This window comes from Triturus cristatus, chromosome 3_2 (assembly GCF_964204655.1).
Source record: "Triturus cristatus chromosome 3_2, aTriCri1.1, whole genome shotgun sequence".
NCBI lineage: Eukaryota > Metazoa > Chordata > Amphibia > Caudata > Salamandridae > Triturus > Triturus cristatus.
In genome coordinates, this window is record NC_140584.1 from 57,983,765 (window position 1) to 57,997,654 (window position 13,890).

At 45.6% G+C, this 13,890-nt stretch overlaps 1 protein-coding gene across 1 annotated transcript in view; it reads left to right on the top strand.

Moving 5' to 3' along the window:
- Positions 1–13,890, top strand: part of JAM3 (junctional adhesion molecule 3) — a 363,931-nt gene that overhangs the window by 182,466 nt on the left and 167,575 nt on the right. The window contains exon 4 of the mRNA XM_085647234.1: positions 4,281–4,433. Coding sequence (XP_085503360.1) covers positions 4,281–4,433 — 153 coding nt within the window. The remainder of the gene's footprint in view (positions 1–4,280; positions 4,434–13,890) is intronic.

Consider the following 13,890-nt stretch of genomic DNA (forward strand, 5'->3'; position numbering starts at 1 on the left):
GTAGCCCCACCCATCTTCTCTTCGTGGAGAGGAGGCCTTAGCTTGTGGAAGAAAGGTTATCAATCCATCCAGGTGAGGTCAGCCCTCAGCCAGGCCCTGGTTATGACTGACTCAGAGAAATGTGACATTTCTGGATGACCCAAAAGCAGTATATATATGACTTTGGACTCTGAAAAATACTTCTTCTCACATCCGCTACAATGGACTTTAGTCCGTGTCTGGAATCTGTAGGCCTTCGGAAAGTAAAATTAGCACATGTGCGCCCTATCCCCATAAGAGAATAATGGAATACACACGGTAAAGCACACTGACTTTCCCTGGCATGTTTCTTCCCACTGTATAAAGCCTATTCCATGTCACCATCCCATTCTGCAAAAGTCCTGCCACACCAGTCTATCTGCACCTGCTCCTTGGCTGCGCACGCTAGGAATCTCCCCTGCGCAGCCCCTACACGTGTGCACACGCATGTACACATGTGTCTGCATGTAACCAGCCCGGTGTCCCTTACTCCAGCTGCTGCGTAGTGGCCTGGTCAAGCCAGGGGGACACCAGTAAAATCCCCATGCAGTTTCTTACATCCTGAGTTCACTGTGGGTGAGTCCCAACTTATGAGGCTCCCCCACAGTAAAAACTCAACAATTAGGTGCTCAAAAAGCAAAAAATCCGGGTGGCCCATAGTGTCAGAACCACCTTCTAACAGCGAGCTCCTGGCATTAACCTTGGAAGAACCTTAGAACCAACCCAAAATTCCTTCCAAAAGTGATTTCATCTTTTCACCCTAATTAGTCAGTTGATTTACCTGTTTTCTTTCCGCAATCGGATTAAGTTGCGGAAAGAGCTCCACGTTCCCTAGATGTTAAAAAAGCTCTTGTGTATTATATTGACATAACTAAACTAAACTATTTAACGAGTAGAGTGTGCTCTAGGGGTATAGGCTATACCCCTAGAGCACACTCTACTAAGTTAAATAGGGGCTTCCATGGCTTTTTCTGGCAATATCCCAATAGCCGATATTTGCAAGGCAGCTACATGGTCTGCACCACATACTTTCACTAAATATTACTGTGTGGATGTTTTAGCACACCAGCAGGCCAATGTAGGGTAGGCGGTGCTACGTACTCTATAAAAACAACTGCAACACCCACAGGCTACTCACTGATTTTGGATGGGGACTGCTTTGCAGTCTATGCAGTGCATGTGTGTCTACAGCCACACATGTCTCGAACTTAATATGTTACTTACCCTGTAAGCATCTGTTCGTGGCATGTAGTGCTGTAGATTCACATGCACCCACCCTCCTCCCTGGACACCTGTGGCCATTGCAGTTCTGTTACACTATTTAATTTGCATGGACATCTCTTTACTGAGTCTTACTTTCACTCCAATCGCACCCACCTGCGGGAAAACAGTCTAACAATGGAGTCGATGCCCATGCGCATTATCACCAAGAGGAGGAGTCACTTTGTCTGGTGACTCAAAAGACTTCTTTGAAGAACAACTTGCACACATCCGCACCCAACACTAGATGGTGGAAGTATGCAGAGCATGTGAATCTACCGCACTACATGCCAGAAACAGATACTTACATGGTAAGTAACATATTCCTTTCAGCAAGTCTAAGGACACCACCCAGTCTCCTGGGCCAATGTAAGCATTTTGAATGTGTCCTTCCAAAAGAAGGCACCAGGACCCAGAGGTCCAAAATAGGCCAATCTCCCATATAATTTTTTTAAATAAGAAAATAGCGAGGATAACAACCTCCACCTTTTTCTGAGTCCGGTTCACTCTCTATGGTACCCTTGACGAGCAACATTCCTACTTCCTGTAGCAGGATCGGATGTTCTGATGAGATTCTGTCTGGAGTAGGAGAAATATTGGGCTGGGAGGAGAGAAGTTGTAGAGTGTAGCATGCTTGTACAATTTGTAGTATGCATCTGTCAAACATGATGGATCAACATCCCAGGATGACATAACAAATCCTGCCTCCCACTGAGTGAGTGTGACAATAAGAGCAAACTGAAGCAGCTTCATAGCTATTGTAGTGACGGAAAATCCGGAGTTCGATTAATGTCCCTGTTGGCCTGCATGTTGTCTGCTGGTTCCATGCCATGGCCCCGAAAGGACTAGGTTCTCTGCATCTGTGTCTACGAAGGCTGTGTCTGCCTGTATGCCAGCCCCATGGAATAGCCCCTAAATTTCCTGAAATGGTGCAGAAATTGTTTAGCAGGGTCTATAGCCCCAAAGAACGCCCTGTAGATTTGCGGTTTTTGAAAGGTTCCATGGCAAAGTCTACCTTCTCTTCAAAGAGGCGAGACTCTTAAAAGGGCATGTCCATTAGGGACATCTATACATCACTGGAAGACCCAGTGGACCTCATCTAGCCATGTCTACAAAGGAGAACACTGGTACTAACCCCGCTGCCAAGACAATCCATGGTGGCAGCCAAAACGGATAACCTATTTGGCCACATCCAGTCCACCAAGTATCCTCTGAACTAGAGAGACCCTAAGGTCCTCTGTGACTGCCAGCAAGATCTTGGTATCTTCCAAAGGGTGTGTTTTTTTCAAACAGACCACGTTTATGGACTGTAGTACCAAGCTGGCAGAGAAAAATATAAGTTTGCCAGGAGCATCAATCCTTTTGGATTCTTTGTCTCAAGGATTGGTTGGAAATTAATTAAGGTTCATCTGTACATTAAGGCTTTCTAGAGGACGTTCAGGCCACCAGGCACTGGCTTATGACATCTGGCAACCTACCCCCCCATGAGAGCATCTGTGAAGGCATCGCTATACAGGAGCACGGGCTCAGATGTTGCTGGCCACGGCAGTAGTATTTCCATCAAAACATTTGTCTTGGTCCTAACAGAGGGCAACTGTAATTCTAGAATTTCAGCTGCCCTTCGAGCCACCACTGTGAATGAGGACCTTTCTTCTGTTGATGACCTGTGTGCCCAAGTCACAATCTGTCTCTGTGGAGTTATCAAGCCCACTAGTATTTATGAATAAAAGTATAGGGCATCATGAGTATAATGAGGGGGCAGCAAGCCATTCTGCCCTCTGTAATTATTATGCAAATCCTGTGTTCTGCTCTGACACAGTATCCGAATCGGAGCCAAAATGAGAATGGAGCCCCTGCTGATAGCTGTGATGTAGTAGAGACACAGGGTGAAAATCAGACAGCGTGACTACTTGCTGTACTTTTATAATCTTGTAGTGCAACATTGGCTGAGCTCATGCTGACGTCTGTTCAGAATCTGTCAAAGGTGCCGGGTCATCAACTGGCACCAGGGTAGCAACACCAGTGTGAATCTAAAGCTTAAATAGATATTCTACCGAAGATGGTAAGAGCTCAGTAATGGGTCAAGAGTTGGCAGATTATGCTGGGGAGGGACCAACCAGCAGAAGCCCAATTGGAGACCCCTGCTGTTTCTTGAGGGCCCACAGGCATACCAGAAAGTGCTGGAAGTGCAGTGAAAATGTGCTGCTTGGTCACTTTGAAGGTCTCTATTCGTTGCAGGGTCAGTAGTGGTATGGGAAACTCTGTGCAGATCAGGATCAACTGAGGGATCGACTCAGTGGTCCTCGATGGAATGCAACTGACATCTCGATGCCCAGTGGCCTTTTTATTGAAGTCAGAGTGGAGTGATGGGTCGAATCCTGCTTCACTATTTTATGCTTGCGGTTAGACTTGACTTACCGAAGGACTTTGAGCGGTAACTGGATCGATTATGGGAGCAGCCCCAAGACTGGGACGGCAAGTAGTAGCAGGATTTATACGAAGGCGACAACGTTTTCTTGTTTTCTTTCACTTACAACTTTGCCTCCAGTCTCAAATTACCTTCGGGTGCATGAGGGTGCACTTATTACTCAACTTTTTGTTTTGTCCTGATCCCACGCACCAAAGGGCCATCCTTTGTGGGTCTGTCTGACATCTGCTTCCTGTGGTTGTGGCATGGCTTAAATCCTGTTTATCCCTAGCACACTGAAAAACACAAAGTTTTGAGGTTGTCAGAAAATTGTCGGGAGTTGAACACCAGATCCACATCCGAAGGCGTAGAAATAAAGGAACTTATATCAGTGTGCTGGGGTGGTGCTTGTATGTGGTTGTGCTCCTTCTCTTCTAAGGCAGTATGGAGTTGACGCAGTGCTACATGAGATCCATCAGAATATGAAATGTAGAAAATGTGTAAGTCCCGAGGACTGCCTAACCAATGGTTCTAGATGCTTTGCTTTCGCTTCTCCTATTCCAGATTCAGCATGGTTTCCTTCCTTCATTGACAGGTGCCCTGGAGAATCGCGCTGTTCTGTTGGACCGAGCCTCACTTAAGATCCTCAACACAAGTCGCACAGACACAGCAATTTACCGATGTGAGGTGGCAGCCAGTCAAGATGCGAAAACAGTCGACGAAATTAAAATCCATCTGACGGTGCAAGGTAAGATGCAGGAGGTGACCTCCCACCTCTCCAAGGCTGGGTACATTGCCTATTTCGCGAACGTAACAAAACTCCTTTAGTGTGAGAAAGGGCTTTCTTAGTAAACCTAACTGGATTTCAGTAATTTTAGGGAGCAGCTCAAATAGATCCTTACCTTATCCATTTTGGTGTAAAGGAAAGTATATAGCCCACCTTAGTGTGCACAAATCCTTCATAGTTAAGTAAGAAAGCGATCAGATTATTGGTGGGGAAATTATGTTCATACTGGTGCATGGATATGGGGCATCTGTGTCATGCATATTGAACTGTAAGTGGAAAGACCTTAATGCAGTTCCACATATTTGAAATGTACTCCTTCCTAACCCACACTAAAAATATGTTTTAAAATGCTATTGTTTAATTTACTTTTCTAGCTCTAAAACCAAGAAGCAACAAAACACAGCGGTATTCCAACTCTGGGGACAGATAGAAACATGCTAATCGAATAAACAGTAGCACAAGGTCAAGTCCATTAGTTAAAAATAAACGTAAATTGTATTTTAGATCTTTATCAAACTTAGAGAAAATATCCCATGTTCAAATATTAGAATAAATAAGTTTTTGAAAAACTCACAGCAAAACAATATCTAAATGAAATCTGAGACAAAATAACAGCAATGAATTAACAGTGGAGGATAAGAAAATAAACACTTGTGCTTGCATGGGAAATAAGTCAGCTGAAACCTATGGGCATGGGCTACTAGTACACAAAATTGATAGTTATAGCACTTTAAAAACAATGGGCTATCGTCATCGAAATGTAATAATTGAATGGGAAAATCAGTAACACACCTCATCATCAAACCTTTTATTTCGGCTATAAGCCATAAAAAGTTACAATCACAAAAATGCACAATTCAAATCAATTTAAATAAAAACATCATACATCATCCTATTTACAGTTAAAAAAAAAAGGAGTTGATGATTAAAATTAGTGAATAATAACAGGCCTACTAGATCCGACCCATGAAGATAGTCTTATTAAATGGGAATTCTTCATAGGAGTAGCAATCCATGTACAGTTACAATAAATTAAGTGAACAGGCCATAAAATGGCAAACCGCCAATGTCGATGTTAATGGAATGGCGCATATGGGGTGATGGGACGCTACATGAGCATACTAAGCCTTGCACTACAAGCTGGCTAGCCTAGAGGGCGCATTGTCTATGACCTTCTTTCTCTCGTTCCAAGCACAAAGCCGATAACGCAATACTGCCAGTGCGAATAATTCCCTAGTGTCGCTCTTAAGGAGCCTTAATGCTTCCCCACAGTGTCTCAGACCCTTAGAGTTTAATGCTGCTTTTAGCCATTTCTTACGCGGATTTCTATATTTGGGCAGAAGAACATGAAATGTTTAACAGTTTCCGCGGTGGTAGGGCAATTTGGGCAGAACTTGTTATTTGGAAGTGTCCTGTCCCATTTCATAGTGTGAGTTCTCAGTGGCGTGGATACCTACGATCAATGTAAGGCTCCGGGCAGGGAGAGCATTTGTGGAGGAGAAATTGCCCGGTAATAGAATTTTCCTGGTGTACTTTTCACGTTTGCAATACAATTTCCCCAGAGAACCGGGTTTTCACTCCATGGGCGTGACTTTTGGTGATCTGTTCTGGGGTGAGCCATAAATTAGCCATGCTATTCTATGGGATAACACTTTTATCGCCTTCAGCCAGGGTGTACTTATGTCCTTATCCAGGGATACTAGCTCTTTTACACAGTCTCTGTACATTGCTAGTTCCCTAATGGACCAAAGTCTTATCCAGAATAGTAGGCGTTTGAGTTAAACCACTAAGTGTATAGGGTTGAGGGCAAGATCAAATCTTAAAGGGGTGATAGGGAAACTTGGGGGAAGATTAAAGAGACCCCTTATGAACTTATTTTTTGTTCTTGTCAGCACTTCTGCTTGGACATGGCCCCATATTTCAGCTCCATAAGTTGCTGATGTTACAGCTGTTGCTCTATACACAGAGAGAACCGGGGACAGAGCGCCTCCCGAGGCAACCCTGTATTTTCTCTCTATGGCGGAGGTTTTCAATTGGAGGGTGGCTTTATTTTTCTCCAGTTGGGGGCCCTACATATGGTTGTCCCTCAGCCTAACTCCCAAGTAGTCAAAGTGTGGAACTTTTTTGAGGCAGATCCCCCTCTATATACACGTTAACTCTATATGTTCTATGGGGGTTGATAGTCATGTCTTTTGACTTTGTAGAGTTAAGCTCAAGCCCTCTTTCCTCACAAAAGGAGACAAAGGCATTTAGTTGTGCCTGCAGCCCCATTAGAGTGTGTGAAATTAGCAGGGTGTCCTCCGCAAACATCAAAATGGGCGTTGACAAATCTGCTAATTTAGGGGCATCATGTATGCAATTTTTCAGTCTACTTATTGCTCCATTAATGTAGAGACTAAAGAGGGTCGGGCAAGGGCACACCCTTGTCTAGCCCCATGGTTAATCTCAATCTTATCTGACAAATCCCGAGCATTATTCCAGCTGACTTTGGCATAGGTGCTTGTATGTAAAGCTCTCAGAATCCTAAGTAGGTCTGGAGGGATACCATAGCCATCCAATACCTCCCATAGTGTTTCCCTTGGGACCAGGTCAAATACTGCCCTTAAATCTATAAAGACGACATACAGATGGTCACGCTTCAAGGTGACATATTTCCAGGTTATCACCTTGAAGCGGAGGACCTGGTCCAGTGTACTAATCTTGGGTTTAAACCCAGCTTGCGCCTCTTCTAGGATGTTGTTCTCTTCCATCCAATCATTAAGTTTGAACAACACCTGCCTATAGAACTTTTTTGGGTGTGGTCCAGGTGACTGATGGGTCTGTAATTTGACAAGTTTTCTCTATCCCCCTTTTTGAAGATAGGTATGATAATTGCTCAATGCCATGAGGGCGGAATGGAATTACCTTTTAAAATACTATTACATACAGCGTTCAGGTATGATACCCAGAAGTCCAGTTGAGACAAAAAGAGATCACCTGGAATACCATCCTTTCCTGGCGCCTTTTCTTTTTTCATTAGCTTAACTGCTAGGTGGGTTTCATCAATAGTAAAGGTAAGATTAAGTTTAAAGGTATCAAGTCTATTTTACTCGTCATGGTTTGAGTTTCCTGTCGGGTCACTCATGACTCTTGGCGGGAGATTGGTAAGATTATTCTTGTTCTGCTTGCCTTTATACAAGCCACTAAAGTGTGAGACCCATAGCTCAGGTTGTATAGTTAGCTCCAGGTGGTTAACAGAGATTAATTTCCAGAAAGTCTTGTGGTCACCCATCTCTAGGGCTTCTGCCATAAGTGACCACTGTTCCTCCTCCCAATCTCTTTTAGCCTTTTCTAATGTATATTTTTAGTTTTTTCTGGTCTTTATGATTTTAGCTCTTTGTCCCTTTTTAATCACACATAATAGACGAGATTTATCTAAGCGACAAGATTTAGAGTACCAGGAGGGGGTTTTCTTCTAGAAAGCACCTCTTTTTTGGTGATTGACACTAACTTAATGTGCTCATCAGTTCTGAGTGTATAAGGGCAAAGTTGATGCTATCCATATCTGCGAAGTCTACCTGAGTTACACACTTTTAATATCCTGGGAAAGAAAATTGCACACTGCTAGCATGGGAACGCGGTAGTTTATGGTGGCCAGCGTGCAAAAAACAATTCAACATCCCAAGTCATACTTTGTGTGAATATATCAAGAGCACAACCATGTTAGACAACTAACTTACAACATCTCCTGATGTGAGTGGGTGGAGCAAAACATATATGCCATTTAGTACATGATACGGAGATAGAGGGGACCACCATAGAGGAAAAGCATTTTCGCCTGCCGCGTAGAAAATAATTGTACTGTTCCTGCTTAAATACTGAAAGACCTGTGGGCGCAGGTATGGGCAGAGGCAATATTAAAGGTACCTGTTCTGGATCCATCCCAGACACCAATATCAGATATGGAGCCCAATTTGACTATATCTCTGCCACTCTGTGAAATTCCCTAGACCTATGCAGTGGTTTTTTAGGTCTCTTCAGGAGTGCTTCAGTGCCAATATTCTCCATGCTTTGAGATCTTCTTTGGCTTAGGCTCCAGTCCTGTACAAGACTTGCAGAATGTTCTACATGATGGGGGTGATGAGGAGTAGCCAGACAATGTATTGTCCTTTCACTACACTGATGGACTATATTTAGAGCCCCAACATGCTACTGACACATCAGCAACAGAACAGGACTCTTCATTTGGGCCCCACCAATGAGCGAAGTCTCTCCTTCACTTTGTGGTATGTATGCAGCAGAAGTGTTGGAGCTGCTGTTGCCAATATTGGAAACCAAGGCTAATCTTTTTTCTGAAATGTTGCAGCCTAGTCTTTGACCTTTAGATCCAAACTTTGAAAGAGAACCTGACACACTTTCTGACCAGAGCATGGTCCAAGCTTTGTTTGGCGCCGTTTGTAAGTTGCCCAATAGGTTTGCTCCAGGTGACCCAGCTTTCTTTACTCAGCACCCAACACCAGAAAGCCTAGTGGTACAGGCTTCAGCCAGCAAGGTCAACCCAAAGGTTTTCCCTTCTGCCACCTCCTGATGGGGGATCAATCCGTGTTGATGCGCTTGACAAGAGTGTGTTCTCCTCCACCATTTTGGCATTGTAATCTCTGAATAAAGTCTGTTGGGCAGATACTCTCATGCCCTCTGGGATATGGGGAGTGGGGTCTTGCCCACCTTCCTTACGTGTCCTTCGCACAATCAGTCCACCACAACAAACAGGATGTGGTCAAATAAAGTTTGAGGGCTGAGCTGGACGCCACAGACTGTGTAGATAGTGTTATGGGCAGCAGTGTGGTAATTCGTCGATCTGCTTGGATGCGTGCCACGGCTTTCTCTATTGATGTGCAGGCATCCCTCATAGATATTTTTGATGCCCTAAGTTGTTTGGTGACAAAGCAGCTTTGGCTCTGGAGGTATTTAAAAATAGCAACACCACGTCCCGATCCTTGGACTTGCTTTCTCCATCCACCCAGCTCCATCGACAATATTAAAAGACCAGTTGGTTACTCTCTGGGTCTGGCTTACCGCTTGAGATAGCCACTCAGCCCATGCAGAATGTCCTTTTCGCAGGGCCCAAAGGATGGGGCCACAAACAACTGGGCCAGGCCTACTTTTTCGCTCTACCTGCTGCTAAGCTGCTCTGATTGCCCCTTTGGGAGCCATCTATGGGGAGTGGGCAGAATATGCTTTTACCTGCCCAAGCGAGATGAACTTACCTGCAGATTGTCGGTCATGGTTTACTCCGTTCCCTTTCTTTTAGACCCCTTTATGGTTCTTCCTGTTTACACTTGCACCTCAGCAGGGCATGCCTCCATCCTTTCCAAAGAGGTTCAATAATTACTGACCAAATGAGCATTAGAAAGAATCCCCAAGAAGGAGAGAGGCAGTGCATGTTATTTCGTTGTGCACAAAAAGAATGGTGGGCAGGGTTGTTGAACATCTTCCTTTGGAGGTCAAATTCAAGATGCTGGCCCACGTCCTCTCAGTCATATATTCTGGGGATTGTATCCTTGGGTAGCAGGACACTTACTTTCACTTACCAGTTCAGAAATCCCACAGGTGGTTCCTCTGCTTTGTGGTAGGGAGGTAACAAACAAGTTACATATCTTTGGTAACACCTTATCTGTTAAACTCCATGTAGCCTCAGATTCCTTACCTTAGAATATTTCCCACACATTAGACTGGATCCAGAAATTTATCGAGCAATAGCTCTATGCGCTGGAAGGTGATGTAGTTTGGCTTTGTGTCCGCATCGTCCATGACAGAAATGACATGTGCTGTTCCTATGAATGCGCCTCTCTAGTGCGCTGACATCAGTAACTTTTCGCTACCTTTCCATGTCAGCAGCACAGAGCCGTAAAGGTTACTGATGTACCAATTTGCAGACACTAAGGACTTTGTGAGAAGCTGGCTTAGTATATGTTGCACACTTATGTAAGTGGGCACCCTGAACTAATCCAGACAGACCTTATGGTGGTTTTATTGGTCTTAGACAACCTTAGAAAGCTCTCTAAGTGGTAGCTGTGGAAAGCAGCCTTCAGGCTTAGTCCAGAAGAAGTGTAAAGCAGTTTGTTTTACCAGAACATAATCTTTTTTGGTATAGATTAAGTGAAAAGTAACCACAGTGTATTTATAAAAATATGTATTTATTATAAGACACTCACTAACACATACAAATATCTCCTACCTGGAGATATACACAAGGCACACAATACTTTGCAATAAAAATAGGTAAGTAGCACGAATACACAATGGTGGCCAGATGGTGACCAAACCATATATTAAAATAGTGGGTTGCGAACCACGACTCAATTCAAGACTATACCCATAAGACGTAAAAGTGCCGGGGACCCAAGGAACCACCCGAGGTGAGTAACCAGGAACCCCATGGAGGTCGTGTGCAGAGTGGGAACACGGCCACCGGCTCTAGATAAGTCAGTGGGTGAGTCGTGGTTGCAATTTTAACGAGAAAGGACCCTTCCCAGTAGACACTGAATAAACCCCATGGAAGACAGAAGGCTGGAGAGCCACCCCACCCGTGGATACCCTAGGAATCAGGATACCTACACCAGGGAAGCCGGGTGCATAGGTGTGAAGTTGCATTGGAAACTGCTGTCGAACTCAGTGGAGGACTTCAGGAAGATGCCGCTGCTGGAGAAGGTGATCAGGAGTGACCAGGAGGCGCGGAAGACGAATGCCCAGCGATGTCTGGTGTTGCATGAGAGATACGAGGGTGACCTTGGAGCTGTAGCTGTGAGGACTTAGCGACGCTGTGGAAGACCAGGAGCCATTCACGAGCTGTCCCACATCAAATGTCGAGAGTTGAGGGGCCGGTGTCTGTCAAGAGCACAAACAAGCCTTGGCAACTGCAAACAACGTGGAAAGCGAAGAAGGTGCAGTGTTGGGACCAGCAAGGTCCAAGTGACTCACCACAAGCAGGGGAGTCAGGGCAGGCCCGAGTAATCTGGGGAGCCCGCAGAAATTAAAGAACCTCAAGAGGACACACAGGCCGGAGGCACTTGAGTCGCAAGAGGACCTCAAGCAGTTCACCAAAGATGCAGGCCCGTGATGCAGTGAAGACTAAGATCTTGGTCACAGGAGATGCTTAAGGTTGGGGCTACTTGGAGCCTGAAGATCTTGGAGGAAGGAAGCCTACAAGCCTTTGCAACAGCAAGTTGACGCAGTGCACAGGGCCTCGGTTTCTGTGCCTCTGACAATGGATACTGGCCTCAAAGTTGGTGAGAGGATAAGGCAGGCCTCGAGGGATGTGAAGAATCGCCACCTGTGTTTCTGAGCCTTTCAGAGTCTGTGGGAGCCCAGGATCAGCAGAACGGTCAGCTTCGTTGTGGTGCCTCATGATGCAGGGAAGCGACTCCTTTCCTTCAAGGGATATTCCCTCAGGTGTCTTTGATGCCCACAGGCCTTAGAAGGTTCCTGTATGGAACACAGGCACGGAAGTTGCAGCAGACGAGCAGGGCGACAAAACCAGGAGTAGCAGAAGCCTTCCCAGTTGCAGTCTCTTTACCCAGAGCGATGTCCAGAGACCCCAGACAGTCGAAGAAGCGGTGTCTTGAAATGAATCTTGTCCCACGCCCGTACGTACCCTAAGGAAAGGGTTGGGACAATTCAGGGTTTCCTCCCGGAGGAGGGATCAGACAGTGGGGAGGATACTCCCATGTCCTTTGTCCAGTTTCGCGCCAGAGCGGGAGCCAATGGCTCCTTGAGCTGATTTGGACTAGACTATGCAAGGAGGGCACCAAATGTACCCCTCAAGCAGACTGAGTGGCACTGGCAAGTGCTCCTACCCGGCACCAATACACTAAACACTGTCTGAGAGGGGGCCACACCTCCCTGTTTTGCCTTCCCCTGCTCGAACTTGGCTCAGCAGCAGGAGGGCAGAATCGTGTCTCTGGTCGGCAGCAGCCATGTTGTGCTGTCCGGGTCTAGAAGACTAGTACCGGGAGCACTGAGGGACTCCCGGAGGAGCTTTACAGTGCATAGAATCATACCTCCCACACCGTTTGTACCAAACATGACCGGCTTCGTTACAGCCAATTTAGAGATGGTCATTGCGTAATGACGCATGGCCACTCTGTGTATCGTAATGGCTGATGCACTTACAACCTGAGAGAATGGACTCCGAAGGTTGTAGAGGTGTCCTGCTAATGCATGGGCACCCTCACACTTAGAACCAAGCGACCTGCCTTCAGGATTGAAAGGCCTGCTTTAGGGGGGCTTATAGGTTATTAAGTGCAATGACCTTTGAAATAGGGAAACTTGTATCTGTTGTAAGTGGTGCTAGCACCAGCTTACACAGACTGCAATCGCAGGCCTGTAGTTGCAGTTTGAGTGATCTCCCATGGGTGGCATAATGTATGCTTCAGCCCATGGTGGACCCCTGGTGTACCTATGCCTTGGGTACCTCAGTTCCATATACTAGGGACTTATAGAGTACACCAGTATCCAATCTGAGCTGCACCTAAGTACTTGCCATAACCAATTTAGGGGGGAAAGCACAGAGACTGGTGTTCTGATTAGCGGGATCCCAGTTAGACTAGTCAGAAACAGAATTGCACCAGGCAAAAAGTGGGGGTAACCATGAAAGCACATCGTACTTTCCTACACAGCTCATAAGGGTTACCCTATATGGAGAAATCAGTTGTCAGAGCGAGAAGGATGAGAAGGTCGTTAAGGAGTCTGCAGCTAGATAGTCTCTACCACATAAGGCGCTACAGAAGGTTAGTCATTTGCTCATCTGATAGAGACTTCTGGATGCAGATTCCTTACCTTAGAATAGATGCCAAAGAAATACCTCTCCATAGGTGGGTCTGCAATCAAATTTAGACCAAGGAGTCCCTATGGAGTGAACTGGCAGAGTACCTGTCACGATGGACCTAACTGTTCGGGCAGTAGTGCTTGGTTAATGTGTGCAGTGGAGCACACGTTTTAGCCTGACAGACGTCCAGGACAGGGACTCTGCAACCTAACGCAGTGGTCGCAGCTCTAGGTCTGATGAAATGAGCATGCAAGTCCTTTTGAGGTAAATTTTTAGCCAGTGCATAGCAGATTCTAATACAGAGAACAATTGATCTTGAGGTGGTCCATTTCTGCATGGCCCTTCCTTTCTTTGCCCCACCAAACCTAATGAAGAGTTGATCGTCCACCCAGACCTCTGTGGTACGAAAAAATGTAGATCGATACTGCTGATTTTGGGTCCTGGTGGTGTATTCTCTCCTCCTTGGAAGGGTTAGGCAGAACAAAGGAAGTCGGCAGTGTGATGGTCTGGCCTTTGTGAAAAAATTTCTTACTTTCGGTAGGGAAGATGCGATGTTCTCATGACCAGTTTATCTGGAAAAATGTCTGTAAGAAGGGTGCACAGGGAGGGACT